The sequence below is a fragment of the Alosa pseudoharengus genome, unplaced genomic scaffold (genome assembly GCF_046254945.1).
Source record: "Alosa pseudoharengus isolate Yale_2024_CS ecotype anadromous, Long Island Sound unplaced genomic scaffold, YU_APseudo_1.1 YU_APseudo_1.1_scf_10, whole genome shotgun sequence".
In the NCBI taxonomy this organism is placed as follows: Eukaryota; Metazoa; Chordata; class Actinopteri; order Clupeiformes; family Clupeidae; genus Alosa; species Alosa pseudoharengus.
The window spans coordinates 30,651,627-30,676,341 of NW_027468565.1; the positions used below are offsets into that span (position 1 = coordinate 30,651,627).

General features: G+C 40.8%; 1 protein-coding gene across 5 annotated transcripts; it reads left to right on the forward strand.

The window, feature by feature from the left end:
* The first annotated feature begins 6,154 nt into the window (after positions 1-6,154).
* det1 (DET1 partner of COP1 E3 ubiquitin ligase) lies at positions 6,155-18,043 on the forward strand. Of its 5 annotated transcripts, none has more exons than XM_076269874.1 (7): positions 6,155-6,192; positions 7,246-7,662; positions 7,929-8,393; positions 9,059-9,421; positions 10,069-10,259; positions 13,453-13,644; positions 17,353-18,043. In XM_076269874.1, exons 2-7 carry the CDS (start codon positions 7,384-7,386, stop codon positions 17,540-17,542), a joined length of 1,680 nt encoding a protein of 559 aa, XP_076125989.1. In that variant the 5' UTR covers positions 6,155-6,192; positions 7,246-7,383; the 3' UTR covers positions 17,543-18,043. The 5 variants fall into 5 exon arrangements, with proteins under 5 accessions (XP_076125989.1, XP_076126003.1, XP_076126006.1 ...); XM_076269888.1 differs by having other exon boundaries at positions 6,170-6,192; positions 7,275-7,662; XM_076269891.1 differs by lacking the exon at positions 6,155-6,192 and adding an exon at positions 6,204-6,249 and having other exon boundaries at positions 7,275-7,662.
* Positions 18,044-24,715: the final 6,672 nt, after the last annotated feature.

Here is a 24,715-nt window from a genome sequence, read left to right on the forward strand (position 1 = left end):
AATGGATGACTTATTTAGAAATTTAAGCTAGGTAGCATTTCATCACAGATAAATAATTTTGTATACACCTGAAACTGGTGTGTGCACAACCTCTCAATTTAAATAAAAAAAAGTAAAAATAAAAAATGAGGTTGTCACATTAATACCATCCAATCAGTTAAGCCAATTAGAAGCCAGTTATTATGACATTATCAATAATTTCTTCTTCAAGTAACCTGAAATATTTCACAGGTCAGAGAACATAGACAAATTTAAAGTCTAGAAAAATCAGTCCAGCAAAGGAAAATAAACTCTCTACTGAGGCAAAGGGGCTTGACCATGCAAGGGTACCACAGACAGACAGAGACAGAGATTTTGTGCTTTATAGATAGTTAGATAGATATCATCACAGTGTTTCACAGAAAGTATACAAAAAATACAAAAATACACAACACTGAAGTATTTTGATACAAAATACGAATGCATTTTCATTATCTCAATAAAATAGAAATTACAAAATAGTATTTTGTATTTGAAATACGTATTTTAAATACATGTATTAGAAATACTGCCCATCCCTGCACACAGTAGACATATGCACGCATGCATGCACATGCACAAACACACATATGCAGGCAAACACACAAGCACGCACACACACACACACACACACACCCACACCCACACACATAAACATAAACATAAACATGTACACGCACACATGCACACAATTCAAGAATATCTCATAATTATGAACAGGCAAGATGGGGGGTGGGGTTGTATACAATGAATTTTACATGTGAAATCTATGAACTAATCATGTTTTGGTACTTGTTGTCTAGCAGATACCAGTGAGAATTGAGTGTGGATAATGCAATTTAGTGAGACAGTTAGAATCATATAGGCCTTTCAGCGTGATTTATTTTTGTGGAAAAAATGTGCTGGACTGGGCGGCGGTCATATTTTGTACCGCTCTGCGGTACATCTAGTCTTATATTACTGCTGTAAGTGCATATTGTGTGTGATGTCTGTATGCTACTGAGAACTTGAATTTCCCCTTGGGGATCAATAGTAAAGTAAATTATCTATCTATCTATCTATCTATCTATCTATCTATTTGGAATAAGAGTAAGGTCCCCTCTCCATAGTATAGATGTGTAATGATATTTTGAGGCTAATTACGTAATGTTATTTTCCTTGATGTAGCCAACCTGCCCCCAAAGGCTATGCTATTTAGTTGTGAATGCACTCAAAACTCAAAATTAAAGTCGCTTTGGTCCCCAGCGAACGTTTATACTCATTGTCATCCAAAAATAGACCCTAGGCTATTCTTAGACTGGAGCTGTCCTGAAAAATATAGGTCTGGATATGGTGTGGTTTTTAAATGAAAAGACATCACAAGGAAAGGTCAGGCTCTTAAAAACATACTAGCCCTAAATTTCTGACTTGATTGCTGATGTAGAAACTTTCAGAGATGCTGTAGAGCAGGCTGTGTACTTCATCCTGATAACCATTATGGAAGGCACTCTCTAAAAGCATAAATCCAGAGTACAATGTTTTAAGCAAAATGTCACACAAGCTCTCAGCTACAAAAGAAATACAAAAAATTATTTTAATGCCAGTCCAACCTTTCGAAAGGCCTTTTTCAATAACCTCAGGAATCCAACTAACACTGGTGTTCATAATTACAGCTGGTGTGACACATTACAACTGTCTACTTTAAATTTCACTGGAAACAAATGCAAACAAAAATCATAACAATAAATGCAAAAAAATGTGAAATGAAAAAAAGAGAGACATGTCTAAGGAAGTAGGTCCGAGACATCAGAAAGTAAGCTTTTGTGACATTAATACCAGCTTATCAGAGACCAACACAGTGATTGGTTACATGTGTCTGCTTTTTGCTTTTTGAGATTAGCAAGTGTAGGTCTATAGTTCTTGCCTGTTATATGTATGAGTGGACCACCATCAATCTTTGTGGAATAAAAAAAAAACTTCTGATGAGTGTACATTGTGCCTCATTTTCCGTTCTGAATTGCCAATGTGAGGCCGGAATGGACAGATTGTAATATATCTCCATCTGCGGGGTCGGGGGGACTCACCTGATGGGAGCGTATGTTCCCCGGGTACGTATGTTCCCCACTTTGTATGGGACCGGGGAACATGGACCCTGATCCTAACCCTAACCCCGAGCGGGGAACATAGGACCCGGGGAACATAGAGATGACCCCCATCTGATAATGACAGATTGACATTCTGGCAGCCACAGCACTTTCAGTAACATTACATTAATCTCTCATGTCTAATTGCCCCCTGTAGCCTACACACAGCCTAGAGGGAAAACAAACCTGGTCAAAAAAATGCTAACATGGAGAAATCACTTGGAGAAATGAGTTTGCATAATTCATCATAATTCATGTTTTCTAAATTTGAATTAGCATGTAAGATATTTGATTGATTGAAGACATTTTGATGTATATGTATTTTATTTCAGCTGTAAACTAGTTATTATATGTAGCCTAGGTCATGAGAACTTGTAGTGGGGCTGTTAAGCTCTTAAAATAGGGACGATCTTGCTTTTTATGAAAGAAGCATGAAACTTTCAGGGTTTGTTCTTGATGACCTAAGCTTTAAATTAAGATCTGGAGGCATTCTCAGTTTGACCTCTGAGGTCAGATAGAGGTCACTGACCTCTGTAATATGTTGTGACACTACAGGTGAATGGGGTAAAAAAATAAAATAATAGATATCACCATGAAACTTTATCAGTTGATTACTCATGTCAAGCTAAGAAAAAAATGTATTGAACGTTTTTTATATGTTAATGTTTAAATATGCAAATTAGGCCTTATCTCATTAAAATTATCTCTGCATAGTCTGTCTGCCTCTTCACCCCCTCCATGTTTGGTACTGTCTGTCCACTAGCCACTTGTACCACTGTCTTTATGCCTCACTGTTTGCGTGCTATATTAGCACATTAGCACATATGCATAACCCCCCCCTCCATGCCACAGCAGAACTGTGGCCACACTTATACATTTTCTTAAATAGTTAAATATATAGATATATAGACTTTACTTTATTTTATTTCTGCATTGTTGCACTGTTGACTTACTCATTTGCACTATCACCATGACCACTATCACCATTGCACTACCACCATGACACTCATTCACACAGAGCACCTTAGAGCACCTTACCATACCTTACTATGCACAGAGAATCACAGGCTCAGTCCCTGCCTCAGTCATTGCAAGTGCCTCTGATTTATTAATCATCACTATGTGGATACTGTTTTTAGAATTGATTTAGATTAATGTTAGTATAATTTGTATTTTTGTAATTGTATTTTAGTATATTTTTACATATTGTATTAAGTGTTAGTATAATTTGTATTTTAGTATATTTAGCATATTCTTTATCTTCTACTGTCCTTACTGCTTAGTTGTGTTTTTATATTATATACTTTAATTAGTCTTTCTGCTGTTAAAGAATGTGTTTGTGTTGTATGTATGCTGCTGAGACCTTGAATTTCCCCTGGGGATCAATAAAGTATCTATCTATCTATCTATCTATCTAAAAATGCGCTAATTTGCATACATTTTAAAAAACAAAATCAGATTGTCTGATAAAGCCAGGCTCAAAATATTTTTTTCATTTTGTTGTCATATGAGATGGGAAAAGAATTACGGAGGGGTTTATGGACATCTACTTCTATTATCCTCTATTTCACTTCACCTGTACCTCTGTGATATGAAATTTCTAGGTCCGAAGTTAGAAATGGGTGTATCTTAGGATCTAAATGTGATAGAAATGTAAACTAAATATGTTTTTCCATGTTTCTGGGCATGAGGAACTCATCTATAGCATTGATAGCACTCTAAGAGGTCAACATCATTAAGTGCAGTGAAGATCACTGGCAAAACATCTACTTCTGTTATCCTGCATATATAGCAGGGTATTCGGGGGGGGGGGGGGACTATTTCCCCTTCCTTCGTTTTTGAAAATAATTCTGTTCACAACAATGATAAAAACAGCAGGGGAAGGTTGACATGAACACTTCCAGCAAACAGGTGGCCAATCAGAGATTCGAAACAAACAAGACCAACATCACAATGCAAAAATTCCTATTTACATGCAACTGCGAAACTGGAGTTTTCCAAGTAGTTTTTGTGGTTTTCGTGTAAATGAGAGGCCTAACCACATTGAAATATCTGCGTTTTCCCTTCGTGTAAACGGGATCTTATTTTCCCACAGTTCTGGGGTACAGGGTGGGGCAATGAGTGTGGCCTGGGTGTGGTTTCAGAAGTTCCGGCACTTGGGAACCTAAAAGGTTGTGTGCTGCTCTTTCTTTCTTCATGTGGCGGATGCTGCCACCATTAAGGTGATAGTGCAAACTACAGACTCTGATGTGGTAATCTTGGCAGTTGCTGTCTTTCAGAATGTCAAACTGGAAGAAATGTGGATTGCCTTTGGAACTGGAAGCCATTTCTGTTATATAGGCATTCACAATGTTCCACTGGCTGTGATACAACATCTGCATTCTGTGGCCGTGGTAAAAAGACTGCCTGGGATACATGGCGTGTATATCCAGAAGTTACAGAGGCTTTCCATGAAATGTTGCATATGCCATAAGAGTTGAGTGATCTTTCCTTGTCTCAACTAGAACGTTTTGTGGTGCTGATCTATGACAGAACAAGTGCATGCTTAGAGGTCAATGAGGCAAGGAAACAATTTTTTATCTAGAGGTCAAGATCCCTGGAATACATCCCCCCTACACAAGCTGATTTGAGGCAACACATAGAAAGAGCAATGCACCAGGCTAACATAATACCTTGCCTTGGTTCCTAGCCCACAGTTACCAAGTCCTTCAGACTGGGGATGGATTGATACAGATGCAGGCTGGCAGCCATGTTGGACAATATCCTGAGTCATCACAGGCATGCTATGAGCTTGTGCACTGTGGTTGTAAAAAGGGTTGTACCGGGCACTGTAAATGCAAAAAGGCAGCAATAATGTGCACAGCACTCTGCAGTCTGCACATGTGCTGGTGACTGCCGTGACTAAAGCTGTTTAGGCTTTTTTCTTACCCCCAAAAGCTAAGGCCTCTACAACAACTTTCACTGTACTATTTTAGAATGCTGATATGTTACCTGTTCAATGTCACATTGGGGATTTGTGATAGGAATTCAAGTTGTGAGTTTCTGATAGGAGCTCAAGTTCAAGTAGGGCTAAATTTTTTTCATGTCCATATGGAATTGTTTGGTGAAATGATACATTTGCCCAATCATTGGATCTTTTGCTATCAATGCTATAGATGAGTTCTTTATGCCCAGAAACATTGAAAAACATATTTAGTTTACATTTCTATCACATTTAGATCCTAAGATGCACCTATTTTTAATTTCGGGCCTAGAAATTTCATATCACAGTGGTACAGGTGAATTACAGGATAATAGAAGTAGATGTCCATAAACCCCTCAGTAATTATTTTCCTATCTCATATGACAACAAAATGAAAAAAATATTTTGAGCCTGGCTTTATCAAATAATCTGATTTTGTTTTTAAAAATGTATGCAAATTAGCACATTTTTAATGAGATAAGGCCTAATTTGCATATTTAAACATTAAAATATAAAAAGCTTTCAATACATTTTTTTTTCTTTGCATAACATGAGTAATCAACTGAGAAAGTTTCATGGTGATATCCATTATTTTATTTTTTTTACCCTATTCACCTGTAGTGTCACAACATATTACAGAGGTCAATGACCTCTATCTGACATCAGAGGTCAAACTGAGAATGCCTCCAGATCTAAAATTAAAGCTTATATTAGGTCATCAAGAAAAAACCCTGAAAGTTTCATGCTTCTTTCATAAAAAGCAAGATCGTTGAGCTTACTGTAACAGCCCCACTACTGAGACTATACGAAAAGTCAGTCAGATGTAATAGCCTGTGGTATACTATTAGGCTACTACTGGTAGGCCTATAATTTAGCAAGTCTGCATTAAATTTGCAGATGCAATTTATTCGTCATTATTTACCAAAGCTAAGTAGCAGCACAATATGTTTATATCGTGTAAGACGCTGAATTATTTCCCAAATTGTTTTTTTTTTATAATGGAACTTTCTTGTGGACTTTTATTTTGACGCTTTTCGGAGCATTGTCGGAGCACTGTCGGTAGGTCCACGGAAGTAGCTGAGCTCGCAGGTAGGTGGCTATATTGCTGAAATAGATGCTTAAATGCATTAATGTTCGACAAATCGGGTAATCAAACATCGTTACATTATGTACTAGCTATTTAGGCATAGTTTCAAAATACTCTAAGATGGTGGCAAACAAAGGTCCACGTTTAGAAATTATGTTTAGTAATTGAAGTATGCAAGGGTAACGTTCTCACTGTAAGTTAACGGGCGGCGAAGTTAGATTCCACTAGTTAGCTAGCGTTAGCTGGGTAATTGTCTAGAAACTTAGGACAAGCTCACTTCCACAGGTAGCTGTAAACCTGGTGAACTAAGTTATGAACACTTTGTAATTAGTCATCTCGTCTGGTTCCCCTTTTCTTCGTTTCCTTATAACGTTATAACGCTAAGTTAGCCGAAAGCTAACAATAAAAAACGGAGGGCAGTGTTGTTAACGTTAGGTGGATATCCATAATGTTGCCTTCAGCTGCCTAGCTGGCAGCATGTTACCTGTGGCCTAGATTATAGCTTTCTTCCTCCCCCAAAATGCTCTAAGTTAACTCTTTGGGATAATCAAGAGAAATTGCCATGTTTCTGTCGAAAGGTTTCAGTAATTGACATTAGAGAAACATTCTAACGTTGTTGCTTAGAATAGTAATGCTAAACGATTTCTATAGTAATTCTATGGTAACGTTAGTGTGTATACTAATTATATGATGTTCTGTAGTACCGCTAGTATCCTTATCCTCTGAAGTGTCACATAGTACTTCTGTAGTATGTCCCAAAATAATATATGACTCCTATAACATCTGTAAGCCTAGTATTCATATATGATTACTATAACATTTTGTCCAAAAATAATTTAAGATTCCTATAACCTAGTTCTTTATTGTAAGGGACATTTGTTACAATACAATTTGTTGCAATATAATTTGCAAATCGTTTGTCAAGATAAACACTGTTATGCAAATTTTTGTTGCTGGTGTTTTCATATTGAGTGGCACTGTTGCTAAAGTAGCTGTCAAGTTTCCTCAACCTCAGGAATCTTCTCTTTGTTTACCTAATCTTGCATTATGCTTAGCCCTTAAAGGAGTACCTGTTTCTTGGCAGCCTGGTGCCTAGAGAGGGTGTGGTGGTGACCTCGGCAGCTCTGCTCAGCAGGCAGGTGAGGTGACCCGGCGTCCACGGAGTTCTGCAGCATGTGAGGCGGGCCACGGTTATGTGGCAGCACACGGCGGAGGAAGAGTCCCCCACCCTGCGGCCGCGCCGCATCCAGAACCAGAATGTGGTCCACCGGCTGGAGCAGCGGCGCATCAGCTCGGGCCCAGCAGGGGCTCACTGGTACCGCGTGCGCTGTTTCCACCAGAACCTCTTCCCCAACTTCACAGTTGTAAATGTGGAGAAGCCACCCTGCTTCCTACGGAAGTTCTCTCCTGATGGGCGCTGGTTCATCGCCTTTTCTTCTGACCAGACGTCACTGGAAATATATGAGTACCAGGTAATAGATCCACCAGCAGTAAGGGAAAGGTCACCACATCTATTTGCATCTTTACATTTTTAATAGGCGTAAACAACCAACACATAGCCTTTTGGGTATTTAATGGCTTTGCACTTTTCAGCACAGTTCTAGGCCTGCTTCAGCAAAGCGAAGCTACTGCCAAATGTAAAAAATCCATGAGTACGATTTGATGAGAAGAACAGAGGATAATGAGGAGACATTAAGGTAATTTGAAGAGAAGTAAACATTTGCACTCTGCTCCTCAGGGGTGCCAGGCGGCCCAAGACCTGCTCCAGGGTCAGGAGGGCGAGACCCTCGCCAACGGCAACGACCAGGCCTCACTGGGCATCCGTGGGCGTCTCTTTGAGCGCTTCTTCTGCCTGATGCACGTCACCAACGTGGCGTCCAACGGCGAGCACCTGAACCGTGAGTGCAGTCTGTTTACGGACGACTGCCGCTACGTCATTGTGGGCTCGGCAGCCTACCTGCCCGAGGAGCCGCACCCGCACTTCTTCGAGGTGTACCGCAACAACGAGTCGGTGACGCCCAACCCACGCGTGCCCCTGGAGGACTACTCGCTCCACGTCATCGACCTGCACACAGGCCGCCTCTGTGACACGCGCACCTTCAAGTGCGACAAGATCATCCTGTCCCACAACCAGGGTCTCTACCTGTACCGGAACATACTGGCAGTCCTCTCTGTCCAGCAGCAGACTATTCATGTCTTCCAGGTGTGTGTGTGTGTGTGTGTGTGTGTGTGTGTGTTTGTGTGCGTGTTAGGAATGCCTGGTCCACAATGTGCCATGAGTCAGACAGACTACATGGTGCAACAAGGCATGTCTGCTGTTTTTGTGTTTATTTTTATTGTAAATTCATATATTCCAGCATTAATTATAATTGACATAATAATAATTGACGATGACAAGAGGCTATTACATCTGTTAGTGTTATACATAAATATCTGTATATGTATACATATTTGTGAAGACATATGTATATAAGTATATACTCTTGATCCCGTGAAGGAAATTTGGTCTCTGCATTTATCCCAATCCGTGAATTAGTGAAACACACACAGCACACAGTGAACAAACAGTGAGGTGAAGCACACACTAACCCGGAGCAGTAAGCTGCCTGCTACAGCGGCGCTCGGGGAGCAGTGAGGGGTTAGGTGCCTTGCTCAAGGGCACTTCAGCCGTGGATGTGGGCATGGGAGAGCAGTGCTCAACCACTTCCCCCGCCCACATTTTTCCTACTGGGCAGGGATTGATCCGGCAACATATGTGACCTACAGTATATAGACATAATACTATATTTTAGTGTTTAGTGCTCTGTGGCCACTTCCTTGTGTCTTCCCACTGCCTCCTCTTACCCTAATTGACCCACGCTCTCCCAGGTAACTGGCGAAGGCACCTTCCTGGACGTGCGGACCATCGGCCGCTTCTGCTACGAGGATGACCTGCTGACGCTGTCGGCCGTCTACTCGGAAGGCCCGTCAGCGGAGGGCCAGGGCCAGCCGGGCTTCTCGCGCCTCTACAAGGAGAAGAGCATCAGCTCACTGAAGCACAGGCTGCTGGTGTACCTGTGGCGGCGCGCCGAGCTGGACGGCAGCGCCCTGGCCAAGCGGCGCTTCTTCCAGTACTTCGACCAGCTGCGGCAGCTGCGCATGTGGAAGATGCAGCTGCTGGACGAGCAGCACCTCTTCATCAAGTACACCAGCGAGGACGTGGTCACCATGCGCGTCAGCGATCCGACCCAGGTAACGCACACACACTCTCACACACACACACGCTCACACATCACTCTCACACACACGCTCACACACGCTCACACACACGCTCACACACATGCTCACACACACAGTGACACACACACAAACACACACACACGCCTCTCACACACGCTCTCACACACACGCTCACACTCACACACACGCTCACACACACAGTGACACACAAACACACACACACACAGTGACACACAAACACACACACACACACGCCTCTCACACACACGCTCACACATCACACTCACACACACGCTCACACACACAGTGACACACACACACACAGTGACACACAAACACACACACACACACACACCGCTCACACACACGCTCACACACACAGTGACACACAAACACACACACACACACACACACACGCCTCTCACACACACACACACGCCTCTCACACACACACACACCTCTTACACTTCCACAGTATATTGAATCATAACCTGTGTATCATGACTGCCAGATTGTGGCCAACACACAGCCCTATTCTCACCTGGCTTTCTCTTCTCTGATGAAACATCATGAGCTTTCGTTGCTGTGTAAAGTTCAGTGTGAACTCAGGATGAGCTGTTTTATGTGTGTGTGTGTGTGTGTGTGTGTGTGTCCTCCAGCCCTCCTTCTTTGTGGTCTACAACATGGTTTCCACGGAGGTGCTGGCGGTGTTTGAGAACACGTCAGACCAGCTGCTGGAGCTCTTTGAGAACTTCTGCGACCTGTTCCGCAATGCCACACTGCACAGTGAGGCTGTCCAGTTCCCCTGCTCAGCCTCCAGCAACAACTATGCCCGCCAGGTGCAGCGCAGGTAAGATGCCCAGCACACCTCAACAAATAACGCTCGATGTGTGTCCAGAGCAGGTGAGATCTGTGGCGTATTACAAGTACATGGTTTAGTGAGGAACCTGGATAATTTTACTCTGAGATAATCTCCTTGGAGAAGAGCCTGAGGGCTTTATTACATTAGGGGTGTGAAGCCATAACACTCTCCTGTCAGGAGGGTTATTACTAGGCCACTTGCTATAAGGTTTTAGGTTGCCACTAAACCACATACATGGAATATGCACATGAGTGTGGTCTGATATGTGTGTTTCTGTGTGAATCTGTATAGATACATGTTTTTTTTGTTGGGCATAAAAAAAAAAATTCTTGGGTTCCGGTTTCCGACCGACCCTGTCAATTTATGTGCGACCCAAATTTATTTTATGAGCTTGGGGAAGAAATAACACTAAATATATTAAATAAATCCACAAATAAAAGGCGAACTATAATTACATTAATTACCCCTTGCGTTATGTATAGTAGGGGTGTAAAGATTAACCGATACGTATCGGTATCCGTTTTTAACGTGTAAGATACGGCTACATCGATATGTGAAGCCCTGTATCGGAATAAAACTGAAATGAACCGGTGGTTATATCGATTTACTTGTTAGAAATCGTTCATAACCTTTTCTGCTCGCTCAGACTCTGATTTACGTTGCAAGCAGCGCGTTCATCCCACTTCCTGTTTTGAAACTACACGTGGCACGGATTTTACCCATACATCTACTGCAACTTAAGCACGTGACAACTCGCACTCTGTCGTTGTTTGACAGATTTTACTCTTTTGTTTGTCAAAATCCAGCGCGAAATTAAACACTTACTATAGCATTCCTAAACGGCAACGATAGTCTGTAGAGTAGCCTTACGTTTGATGAAGGGATTTCCTTAATGTTAAAGAATAATTTGGCCCTTGCTGCTAAAACGATGTACAAATTATTATTATTTTGTTCATATTCACTCAGACTTTGAACAAAATAGGCCCAGTTCATTGATATGTAGGCCTATGTTGTTCTAGCTATGAGAAAAGGCCAAGATTGTCTTAAGCACCGTTTTATTTTATTTCGGTATTGTCTTACCTCAACAATAGGCTACAGCTCCTTGAAAACAATCAGATATAACTCTATAAAATCTATAAAGTCTATAAAAATTTATTTTTATGTTGTATCTGGCTGCTTTGTTTGGCTGAAATGTAGACTATTCTTTTTTCATTTCAATACAATATATGATACAAACCTCAGTTTAGATAATCATATTCACACATTTGTTTTTGCCTAATTGACATGACCATGATAATTTATAATATAAAATTAATTTGCACCTTAAGCAAATGATAAAAAATCTTTCAGAATGCTTTCTATTCTTCAACTGCATCGAACTGCATCGAATCGCATCGCATCGAATCGTACTGAATCGTTTTTTATGAACATGTATCTTTTCTTGTATCGAATCGTGCCCATGTATCTAGATGTGAATCGTATCGTCTTTTACATGAGAGATTCACACCCCTAATGTATAGGGATGAGCGTATTCTCTCTTTTACAAAGTAGCCTATGCACAGCTGTTCACGAAGACGATTGTTTTCGTCACTTACCAAGGCACTCGCAATTTTGTCCAAACTTTTTCGCAAATTTGACCAATCATCGTAGTTTCACCTTGAAATTTCACCTACCACAACAGTCCCTCGCGCAGAATATTGAGCCAGATGGCACACTTACTTCTGCACCTTTTGCATATGACACCAAAGACTGCCGGTTTTGATGACAATAAATAGAAGGCTAACGTTAATGATCTGCTTACTTGCATCTCTCAACCTGGTGTTGCTAACCTACCTAGGCTATGAAAGTAAGTTAATTAAGGCCTACTTGGTTTACTGATTTTTGAGTAGGCTATGCAACCCATTGGCAAACGTTTACCTGGATATGTCCTTTTAGCTTATGTCATGTTTGCTAGCTTGTGGGCTTAGTTTGAGTAGTGCTACCAAAATCATAGAAATTAATAAAATTGCAAGACATTTACCTCTTCTATGATCCAAGAATGATTTCATTCGAGTTGTTTTTTTTAACATTTATTTTAACTAATGATATAGAAGACATTCCCAATTGCATCCACATATCGTAATGCACTATGCAAAAAGTGATTTACACTCGTAGCCGAACACATTGAGATGCAAGCCTTCCAATCCACTCAGAAATGTACTTAGGCTACTCTCACCTTAAAGGGGCAGGCAGTCAATTAGACGTACACCACCAATGTAATGACATTAAACAGAAGTGTAGTCAAATAGTTTAAATCAATATGAAATTACTAGATACTTACTTGGCTATTAGTAATTATGCAGGCCACAGACTATGAATTATTAAAAAGATATGAACTTAATATGAATTACAAAATATATGAATGTATTGAAACATATGACATGATGCCATCTCTTTAGGTGACTGTCTTTTTTGGACAGTTCTACTATAATGCTTTGTGAATGACCTCAGTCAAAGCATTTTCACAAATAAAGTAGGCCTACTTTTGATTTTCTGTAATCCTTACTGTTTACCTTTGATTATCCTTTTTAATAAGCATCAAGATTATCAGTGTGATTTTGGTCTTACTAACCTTAATTGCCCTAAATTTAAACTATTTTTGCAATTTTCACTTCCTCCCGCAATTTCTCCACAAGAAACAGCTAAAATCACTGCAACTTCCATCCAGGCATTTTAGGTCGCAACAGTCTCAAAAAACCTCGCGAAATCCTGGTGGGATTGATTTTCTACCTATCCCTTACTGCCACTGGGAAAAAAATAAATAAATAAATAAATAAATCCTTACCGACCCATGGCCTCAACTGACAACCAACAGGAACCAACCCTTTTTTTTTTTTTATGCCTTGTGTGCCAGTTTAAGTTGTAAGGAGTTGTAGACACGGTTGTTTGTGTTTGTGTGTGCTACATCTGTAAAGTTAATGTGTGTGTTTGTGTATGCTGATATGTGGGTGCATGCCTGACTGTTTGTGTATAGTGGGAGGGGAAGGTGTGTTGCTGATGTGTGTTGTGAAAATTCGTGTAAGATGACCAAAGTAGATAGATGCTATCTGTGCCAGCTACATCAATTCTAAAATGTGTGTGTTTTTGTGTGTGTGGGACGTGTGGTTGGGTCGCATGCTGATCTGTGTGTGTGTGTGTTTAGGTTTAAAGACACCATAGTGAACGCTAAGTATGGTGGTCACATGGAGGCAGTGCGGCGTCTGCTGGGCCAGCTGCCTATCAGTGCCCAGTCCTACAGCAGCAGCCCCTACCTGGACCTCTCTCTCTTCAGCTACGACGACAAGTGGGTGTCCGTCATGGAGCGTCCCAAAACCTGTGGCGACCACCCCATCAGGTAGTAATAATAATAATAAATATAACCGTAAGCGGCAATGGCGGGCCCGAGCACCTGCGGGCCGAACCCATGACATCCAACAAAGCACCGACGTGGTGTGTTTGTGAAATGTACATATTTAATGCGTGTGCTATTTGTTTTTGTATTTTATTTTCTGCCACATTTACTTGCTTGGCCAGGTGGGGGCGCAATGCAAGGCAGGCCCATTGGGTGTCATCATAATCATAATATATAGTAACCTGAGAAGTTTCAGACCATTCATTCAATGCACTGTGATTTATGACACATTTCGTGTTTATGTGATGGGATATTAAAATCTAACATCAGCAACATCTTGGCATAATATTTGGCAAATTTCAAATTAATCTGACAAACCGTCTAGGAGGAGTATGTTCAAATTGATCATATGACATCAGTATAATTGTCATTCTTTCTGTTGCCAGTTGGTGGCGCTATGCCAAACATGCATTATGGGCATGTCAATATCATCACTCCCATGATATTCAAAGACCTGTGAAATTTAAAACATTTCAAGCCATGCATGGTGAATTAAGAGACATTTATTGTTTTTGTGGAACGGTATTAAAATTAACAATTTCGCCATATTGTCAAATTACAACATATCAAAAAAAGGCTTCACAATTTAGAATCAGGAACATCTCGGCGTCATGTATACCAACTTTGACATGAATCGGACCAACCGTCTAGGAGGAGTATGTTAAAATTGATCATGTCCACAACGCACAAGATCTCAATTACCTCACTTCCTGTGGGCGTGGCTAATGGCATGTTAATACAAAAGTTGTTTGTTTTTGGGAGTTACATACACCCCCCCAATTTTGGTGTGTGTATCTCAAACTATATGCCAACCACAAGTCACAGTGACATAAGGGGGCGCTATGGAGTTCCTGGGCAACGCCCGGTACCAAGCTTTTGTCCCTGTCTATGCACTGTACCACTTGATGTCTGTGACAAATTTCACAATTCAGCACATATTTCATCACATATTAGTCTGCACAAAATCCCAAATACCTCACTTCCTGTTGGGCGTGGCTAATGCATTGTACATACGAAAGTTGTTCATCTTGGGGAGATACACACACCTACCAAATTTGATGCGTCTAGCTGAAAGTATGTGCCAACCACTGCCTTAATCACCTAAGGGGGCGCTACTGTGTCCCTGGGCCACGCCCGGGGCCAAGCTCTTTTACCTAACTGCTTTGCGTGACACCTGATGTGTGTGCCAAATTTCAAGACTTTTCACCCATCTTAACCACCTCAAAAAAGGAAAATGCTCTGAGACAAAGTTAATATAATAATAATAATAATAATAATAATAATAATAATCCTTACAAAAACAATAGGGCCTTGCGCCCTTCGGTGCTCGGGCCCTAATAATATTTTGAATATATAATTTTATTTGTTACCTAGCGCCTTTTAAAGCACCCAATGCCGCTTTACAGAGTAAACACAGTGAAAAATACACACAAATTAAAAAAAAAGAAAAAAAACATAGTGGTAGTAAAATGTCCATAAGCCATCTCGAAAAGGTGGGTTTTAAGAGCCGTTTTGTATTGTGAGATGGAGTCGAGAGCGCAGATGTGTAAGGGGAGTGAGTTCTACAGTTTGGGTGCAGCATAGGAAAAGGCCTTGTGGTGAGCCTGATGTTAACCCTCCCCTCTCCCCGCATTCACAATAAAGTTGACAATGCACACAAATATATGAAAAACTCAAATTTTTTCAACATTTGATATGTTGTCTATGTCCTTTTTGCTGCTTAATATGGGTTTACGAGACTTGTATATTATCACATTCTGTTTTTATTTGCATTTCACACATTACATTTTAATGTCCCAACTTTTTCTGATTTGGGGTTGTAGTTAGTTAAATTAGATATTTTTGGCATTTAAGGACATTATCCTTTGTGGGCTTTCGGAAATTCTGATTTACATTTTTTCACCATTTTCTGACAATTTATCGGTGAAGCGAATAAATGGAGAAAATAATGGCCAGATAATGTGCTTTACATGTTATGCATAGAACACTAGATCAATCAATGGCAACAATAATAAATCTAATAATAAACACTACAAGGGGAGAGTAATAAATAATAATAACAAAAACAAACAAAAATACCCAAATGTATATGTAAATAAATAAACAAAATAAAATTAATGAAATAGAAAGAAACTCACATCAACAAAAGTAATTTTATAACTCAACAAAAGTCAACAGATTAATCAAAGGCAGGAAAAAATAATGGCATTTTTAATTTATTTTTAAAACAAGCCAGTGTTGGGACAGATCTGTAGATTTGCCTCTGGGTATCACCAGCTGTCCAACTCAAGTAGATCTAATAGTTCTTATCGTAGTTGCAACCCTACTCTAGTCATACAGGTTAGAAGTGTGTAATTCTGTAACTGTGCAGGTTTTAAATATGTTCTCTAGTCGCCCAGTTCTAAGAATGTAATTCTGTTTCGCATGTTCTAAATATGGGGCGTGCCACCACGAAATGAGTCCAGTTTGTCAAAATAAAAAAATGGGTTTATTGGATATTCATAATCAAACAGACCTTAGACACACAGAGTCAGGCATTTGTATAACTTGAGGGGTAGCCTATAATGTTCGATCAACTTCTGAAGACGACAAGGACAAAAATAGCCTAATGCTATTAAAAAAATATCCTAATGCTGCCCTTATTAATGTAGGGGCAGCCGTGGCCTACTGGTTAGCGCTTCAGACTTTTAACCGGAGGGTTGCCGGTTCGAACCCCTGACCAGTAGGCATGGCTGAAGTGCCCTTGAGCAAGGCTGTTGCAGGCACTTCACTGCGCCGGGATTAGTGTGTTACTGTGTGTTCACTGTGTGCTGAGTGTATTTCACTAGATAGATAGATAGATAGATAGATAGATACTTTATTGATCCCTAGGGGATAGATAGATAGATAGATAGATAGATTAACTTTAGAATTAGACACTAATTCACAGATTGGGATAAATGCAGAGACCAAATTTCCCTCACAGGATCAAAAGAGTATATATACTTATACTTATACTGCTTAATGCATAGCCTAATGTTTTTGTTTTTAAATAGGCCGCCAACTCTAAAACAAATTGAATCGGACCAATCGAGTGCAATCTCCGTGAGGAATCTGGTCAGCAACAACTATTTAGGGGGCTGCTTCTTCTCCGAAATCTCTTGGCTAAAATAGAAAATTTCTTCAGAGTAATTACGAGTGGATAGCCTATTCATGATGACTTCTTCTTGAAGAGGTCAAAAGCCAAAACACGAAGTTATCAGACCAAAGAAAATGGAAACTTTCCTGTTCTCACGTACAGCAAGCGTCTGAACAAGGAAGAAAAACATAAACTTTATCACAACTTTAATTGGCAGCCTACACATTTGGCCTTTAAAATCCTATTTTTAGGTCGTTTTACAGTAAGATATGTCAAAGAGTGATAGATAAGAGGTTAAGGAATGTGTTCCTGGTGAAATTAGAAAATACATATTTTTAGTAATTTTTTGACCCTCTGCATTCAAATCGCTATATCTTGATATAGATTTCCGCGACACTGGACTCATTTCCGTTGTGGCACTCCCAATATGTTCTGTAAATGCACATGTTCTAAGTATATTATTCTGTTGTTGTGCAGGTTCTAGATAAGTTCTGTAGTCGCACAGGTTCTAAGTATGCAATTTTGTTGTGCAGGTTCTATGCGCGTGATTCTGGCCTGCTGAAGTTTAAGATCCAGGCGGGGTTGCTGGGCCGACCGGTCAGCCATGCAGTCCGCAGACTAGTGGCCTTCACCTTTCACCCCTTTGAGCCTTTTGCTATTTCAGTCCAACGAACCAATGCCGAGTATGTGGTCAATTTCCATATGCGCCACGTGTGTACATGACACACACACACACACACACACACACACACACACACACACACACACACACACACACACAGAGAAACTTAAGCTCAAACTCTAAAGACAAGCAGACAAGCTACTGTGGGCAGTACATGCACATACAGACACAAGTCTCTTTTATCTTCGTCACATGCATACGTATGCAGTGCAGTGAGACACACACTCAGTCACACATACACCCGCCCTCATTGCCTTCGATATGCTGGACTTTGCTAATGGACTCGGGAGGAAGACTCATTTGTAGCCGTTGTGAAGACTTCTTTTATTTGTATGTTTGGGACCAGTAATATATGTGTGTGTGTGTGTGTGTGTGTGTGTGAGAGAGTGAAAGAGAGCATGTCTTATGTTGAAATTTAAGTTTTCAGATCTTATTTTGTTACACATTTTGTTACTGTTTTACCCTAACACACCAAAGCAGAACTTCCATGTGTATTTAAAAAAATGGTAAAAATGAATAAAGGTTTTCATGCTTTTTATATAGCCCTTGAGTGCTGATGCATTGTTTTGAATAACACAGAACACCCCATACAGAAGTGTTAGATGCATCCCTCAAATCAAAACCAATGTCTAGACCAGTGTTTTTCAACCACTGTGCCGGGGCACACTAGTGTGCCGTGAGAGATCATCAGGTGTGCCGCAGAAAATTACCCAAATGTCACTCACTTTTTCAGAAAAGCAACTGTTGCATCAAAGAATTTATAACCACATGCTCTCATTGATTGTATGATTGCACTATTTGTGGTATGCAGGCATTGTACAATGGGGGCCCCATATCCAGTATTCACAGAATCATCACATCCAGTTCATAACCGCAATTAAATTAGATATAGTCACCTACAAATGAAACAGAGGGCACTTGTTTTATTGAGCAGGTCTTGCATAGAAGCCATAATAAGGCCATATCTGTGTATTATTTGAAATTTTAGGCTATGGTATGTTTATTTTTTCTTCACACAGAATGTTAGTGTGCCGTGGGACATTTTAAGTGCCAAAAGTGTGCCGTTATCAATGTTTTAATGCAAAGTAGGGCTGAACGATTTATTGCATTTGCGATAATATCGCGATATGATGAAACACGATTTTCAAACCGCAAACGCTGCGATTTGTAATATGTGACGTCACCAAAACGCATTTATACTTGCGCTTGCGCCACCGACTCTTCTCACCGACCACTGAAGAAGCAAAAAACGTAAACAAGAGGACCAGCTAACAGTGTCAAGAAAGGTCTGATCAGTAGAGCTACTTTGGTTAAAAATAAACCTTTTGCCCGAACCTGCCATGTCCCTGGTTCTAGTTCATGATTCCCCTGTGCTGCTACTCTGGCTGGTAACTTCGTTCACTTGTCCAGCTGACGACTAAAACTCCACGACTGTTTAGGCTGCACAGCAGCCATTCACCTGTGCACTGGGAACTTTGTTTACTAGAGTACAGTGACAGTGGGGGCATTTACGATATCCAAGGGGGTTGGCGGCACAAACATTTCATCTCACAGGTAATGAATTGATGCATAATGTTATCCGCAAGTAGTTGACACAGCTAACCACCAAAAACCCAGCTGTTCTAACATTAGCTTACCAGCTAAGGCTCTAGGCTACATACATGCTGCTAACTGCTGATATCTTTGCCTGTTTAAAGATTTTTGTCTCCGCGATTGGCTTTGTTGTGATATGAACAAGTTAATTTGCATGCATGCGTATTGCGCTGCGGTGTTGATGATGCTAACCTTTAACACCGAGCCGAACGGTCATTCGGCCGCATTTATTTGCGCTACAACAATCTACAGTAGTTTGTTCCGATTCACGTGCAAGTAGCCTACAGAGGAGAGGAGCGGGTCTGTGTGTGTGTGTGTGTGTGTGTGTGTGTGTGTGTCTGTGCGTGCGCGCGCGCGCGTGCGTGTATGGAGAGCACAGGACAATGAGAAGCCGTGTCAGTGCCACTGTTAACTAACGAAAGAAGGTCATATCTACATGAAATAGAAACAAAATAAAAACGAATCAGAATCATTAAATGTTTACAAGGCTGGAAGTTCAACAAATATAGGTCTACTAATGTGATTAAAATAGTTAAATAAAACATCATCAATCTTATTCAATGACCTAATGCCATCATAACATAGGCCTGGGCTCCAGGAAAGAACAGTTTATGTTTAACTTATCTATTATTTTGTGTTGGTCATACTATAGAATAATATATTGCTTGTCTTTGTTGAATAAGACAGAAGATAAAGAGCTTAAAAATAATCGCATATCGCATCGCAATCGCAATAGCAATATTGGTGAGAAAAATCACAATTAGATTTTTTTCCAAAATCGTTCACCCCTAATGCAAAGCCTTTAGATTTTAGGATGTCATGAAAACCTCTCATCCTGTTGACAGTCAAATGAAGTTGGCTTCCATTAATGACATGGCTCAGCCCTGCACACCCCCACACACAGTCACGCCATTAGACCAAATTATACTCCTAATTAATCCACTCCAAAGTTTCACGTCACAAACACAACAACAGCAAATGTAGAAATGATGACAAAACCCACTAAAAACGGAAAGGGCACACATAATAAAATATAAGACTTTTTGGGGAAAAAAGTAAAACCATTAAAAAAAAAAACAAATCTGTCAACTCATAATTGTAGGTCTTGACGTAATTTTATAACAACGTTTAATTGAAAAGCCCTTCTGGCTTTATGCAGAGCAGATAGGCAATATTGGTTTAGGTCCAAGCACAGGCTACAAAAATGCACCAAAGCCATTTGACTGCCCCACCCCACTCAAGCCTCAAAAAAGCCCCTCCGTTAAGGTTAAAAACTGAAGAAAAATAAGAGGAGGCGGTCAGAAAAGAGAGTGTGTGTGAAGTTTGTCCATCTCAATGGGTGTGAGAGTGCACCTTGAGCGTTTCCATAGGAACGGGGCAGAACGTTAAAAGCCTTGTTTGGCAAAGTTTCCCTGCACAGTTTTTTGAGGAGGACTCCTGAGTGTGTGAGCCACAGCTATAATAAAGCGGAGGCTTGAATGCTTGCCCCGCGGCTCCCCGCTAGTCTTTGACAAGAGTGGCTCAGCCCCTAAAAGATGGCCACATTCTTGTTGGACCCGCTCGGTGCAGGTGGTGGTGGTGTCTGTGTGTGTCTCACTGGTGGCGGTGCGTGAATGCTTTTAACGACGGGGCTGCAGAGGAAAGTGTGTTCCCGTGGTTGTGAGTGGTAAGGCGTTTGGGAGGTAGATGGCGCAGAAGGGTGTGTGGGTGTGTAAGGTGTGTTTTTAAAGGTGGAGAGTGTGTGAGTGCCTGCCTCCCATCCATCTGTAATGGTGCACAGGCTGCACTACTACAATATAAAGCTGCTCTTATAATTGTACAGCCCGTACAGCTTAATCAATACTAGTGTTTTTAACTATAGGACCTTCAGAGAAACAGGCTGTTTGTTAATGTTGAGTGAGTAGCAGCTTAAGACCCCGTTTACACGAGCATGTGTATTTTTATAAACGAAGACATTTCCCTACGTTTGAGCCTTTCATTTAGACGCAAACGGAGAATTCGCCCCGTAAAACGGTTATCCAAAAAAACTCCGGCCAAAGTGATTTTTTTGGAAAACTTTGTTTATGCGTTTCGTTGTAAACTGTGGTAAACGGAGTTTTGGGCAGCCAATTTCACAGTATGCGACAGAAGTACACCAAATGTGCAACCAATGTTTACATTTACATGTTCTCACGTGCGACTTCACATTTTGGGGCTGAGGTGATCATGGATGCGCTCAGAATAGCCATTGCGTTTATGTTGGTGCAGAACCTTTTTGTCGTATCGACAACAACTTGCTTTACCGCTGCTATTCGAAGAAGAGAGTACACTTCCGTTTCCGGTGGCTCGGGCAACTTTTCAGGATTCTGATTGGTTAATGTGAGCTTGAGCTTATCGTTAGACTGCCACTGTGGTTTGGCGTGCTCATGACAGCATGTATGTACAAGGGTTTGTGTAAACACATTTTTTTTAAAAACGGTCTCGTGTAAATGCAGTTTTATTTGCAAACGTAGATGGCCAGATATTCGTTTAGGAAAATACCCTGCTTCGTGTAAACGTAGTCTAACAGAATGGACTGTAGTGATTGGTGATAAGTAGTTAGTGATTAGTGGTTAGTTATTAGCGGTTAGTAATTAGTGGTTAGTAATTGGTGGTTAGTGATTAGCGGTTAGTAATTAGTGGTTAGTGGTTAGTAATTGGTGGTTAGTGATTAGTGCTTAGTGGTTAGTAATTGGTGGTTAGTGATTAGTGGTTAGTGACTGCTTTGTATTACATATCACCTGTAGACCTGTATATCCATAGATTCCTTAAGTATATCCATATAGATTCCTTAAGTATATCCATATAGATTCCTTCTTACACGTGTTTAGGCCTGGAAATAAGAGTCTTCTGTGAGAAATTACACTTTCATTACATTGCCAGAGAACAGTTAGTCCGATTGATTAGTGTGTGATCACACAACAGTAGAGAACAGTAAGGGAACGATCAGACAGGACGTGGTTTTTGGAGTGAGGCGTGCCTTTTTATGTTTCGTATTAGAGAACAGTAAGGGAACGATCAAACAGGACGTGTTTTTTGGAGTGAGGCACGCTTTTTTTGTGTTGGGAGTAAGCATTTTGCGCGCTGCTTATGCGCCCAGAGCATCTCGCGTGTTGTGCGCCTGCTGCGCCTCACGTTTTTGTGCTGGTGCCCTGTCGAATTGTTTAACTTCAAGCGGAAAAGCGGTTTTATGAAAACAGTGCACATCGCGTTTTATAAGCAGCAAAGCGCTTCCTGTCTGATCGTTACCTAAGTAAATAGTACTGTAAATAGAAGTTAAATGTTCATCATGTGGAGCCAAGTAAAAGAACTGAAAATGAAAAGGCATTTTTAACAACATGAAATACATGTCTTTTTCGCACAGTTGATAGTACATGGCACTGTGACGGAAGGAAAAGGGTGAAAAATTAAAGGAAATTTAAGGTTAAAAGATGGGAGGCGGGGGGGGGGGGCAGTTATGTGAAGATAAAAAAACATTCCCTATTCTGTTTTAGCATCTGTAAAAGCTCCCCAATTTGTATCAGCAGGAAGCTTGAAGAGCATGCTAAAAACAGCAGCCACCACGGTAAGAGCCAACAATCACTTTTGTACACCACATGTCCAGAGACTTTACCTGCACAATCCATGGGCCTGATTATATGTATAACCACAACTGATTATTTATGTAGGTTTGAGGATAGCATGAAGCTGTTGCACAAATCTGTGGAAATAGGAATAAAGACCAATGTGTGTCATGTTGTTACTCGTTTGGCCACTAATTGATATTATTAGATAAATATTAGTCACAATATATGATAGTTTAATATTGCCAAGTTGATATGAATAAGATTTATCAGTGAATGTAGAAAAAGGTGTCTGAGCCAGATTTGTATGCGATTCTGCAGTCCATGCAAGCAGTGAGCAGCAGTCTTTCCTGTCTCTTGCTGGATCTCTGCTGAGATTGCTAATCCCCCACCCTCTCTCACATATGTGCTGCTGTGTCACACAAAGGGTTGAGCCACACACATGACTGAGTGAATGCCACACACTTGTCAGAATGAACACACACACACACACAGATTGACATGCGTACATGCTTCAGTCAGCCAGAAGGTGAAGCAGCTCATTGCTGCTCACATGCACTTATATCCAGGTTGGACAGAAATGCTCTCTCTCTCTCTCTCTCCCTCTCTCTCTCTCCCTCTTACACACACACACACACACACACTGAGAAGATAATACCATACACAGATACGCTCTGATGGGACAGAGGGGATAAAGCCAGGACAGCTGGGGCGGATCAGGGCCTTTTGTGAGTGAGCTGGACCACTGTAGTTCACCTGAAGGTGCACAGCAGGTGTGTGTGTGTGTGTGTGTGTGTCCGTGTATCTGTGTGTGTCCGTGTGGGCGAGGCTAACCGTGGTGGCTCACCTAAAGGGGCACAGCAGGTGTGCTGGATTAAGTGTTCACCCTACCTCTGGAAACACAAGCTAATTGAACGCATCCTGAGTCAGACAGGGACACTGAGAATGGGGGCAATGGATGTCCATTTTTTATTATTGCGTATTATTGAGCATTGACATGTTTTGCGTAATGGCACCTGATTGTCAGAGCTCTACAGCTCTACACATGAAATCCATAACAGAGGAAGCTAAAATGGTAGCAAGCATGAATGTATTCACAAGAAAAGTATTTATTATGTATTTGATCATATTGTGTCCTTTGGAAAACAAGCCTGTGGCTTGACCTGCATTGGTTATGCCATTTCTATCCATGTGAATGACGTTAATTGTTGAAAAGGTGAGAGAAACGGAGCAACAAATGAAAGAAACCATGTGTGCTGTCCATAGAGTTATATATAGTAACCAGATGCTATATGGATCACTCACAGTCAATCAGTAGACTCAGTCTTCTGTTGGTGTATACTGTACTGTATGTGAGTGGTGCCAAAACAGGAGAATGAGGCTTGTGTGTGTGTGTGTGTGTGTGTGTGTGTGTGTGTGTCTGTGTCTGTCTCTGTCTGTCTGTCTGTCTGTGTAATGAAGTCCTGCATGCATGTTTATGTGAGACCTGTATGTTCATGTGAGTACTTGACATATACTTTATATGTTGCCTGCTTGCACCTGCAGCTTCTGTGGCTTTTAAAAAACACCCAGTCATATTCTAGCCTCATTATCAGGTAGGCTACTCATCCGTGCACAGAGCCAAATTCTACCTTTATTAGCAGGTAGGCTACTCATCCGAACAAATCTGATTTAGGTCAAGGTCTTTCATACAATAGATGCTTCATTTCACACCTTCGCTTGATTGGCCGTGCACCTGCTCACCCCTCTCTATACACGACCTGTTTACCTCACACAGCACACAACAGGTTATTTGACCATAAGACACATCTCGGTATACTTGAACAAGAGAGTTTGTAGAAATGTCATATTTAGAATGTGTGTGTATGTGCGTTAGTATAATTTTTAGATGTTCAGAGGTCTTCACTGTTTTGGTAGACATTTATAGTAACACATTTGGTAAAAGTGTATTTTGTATGGGCTTTGGAACCTGTGTGTTAATACTTTTATGCATTCAGATAATGTATCTACTATTTATGGGGAACCCGCTATGGGTATTTT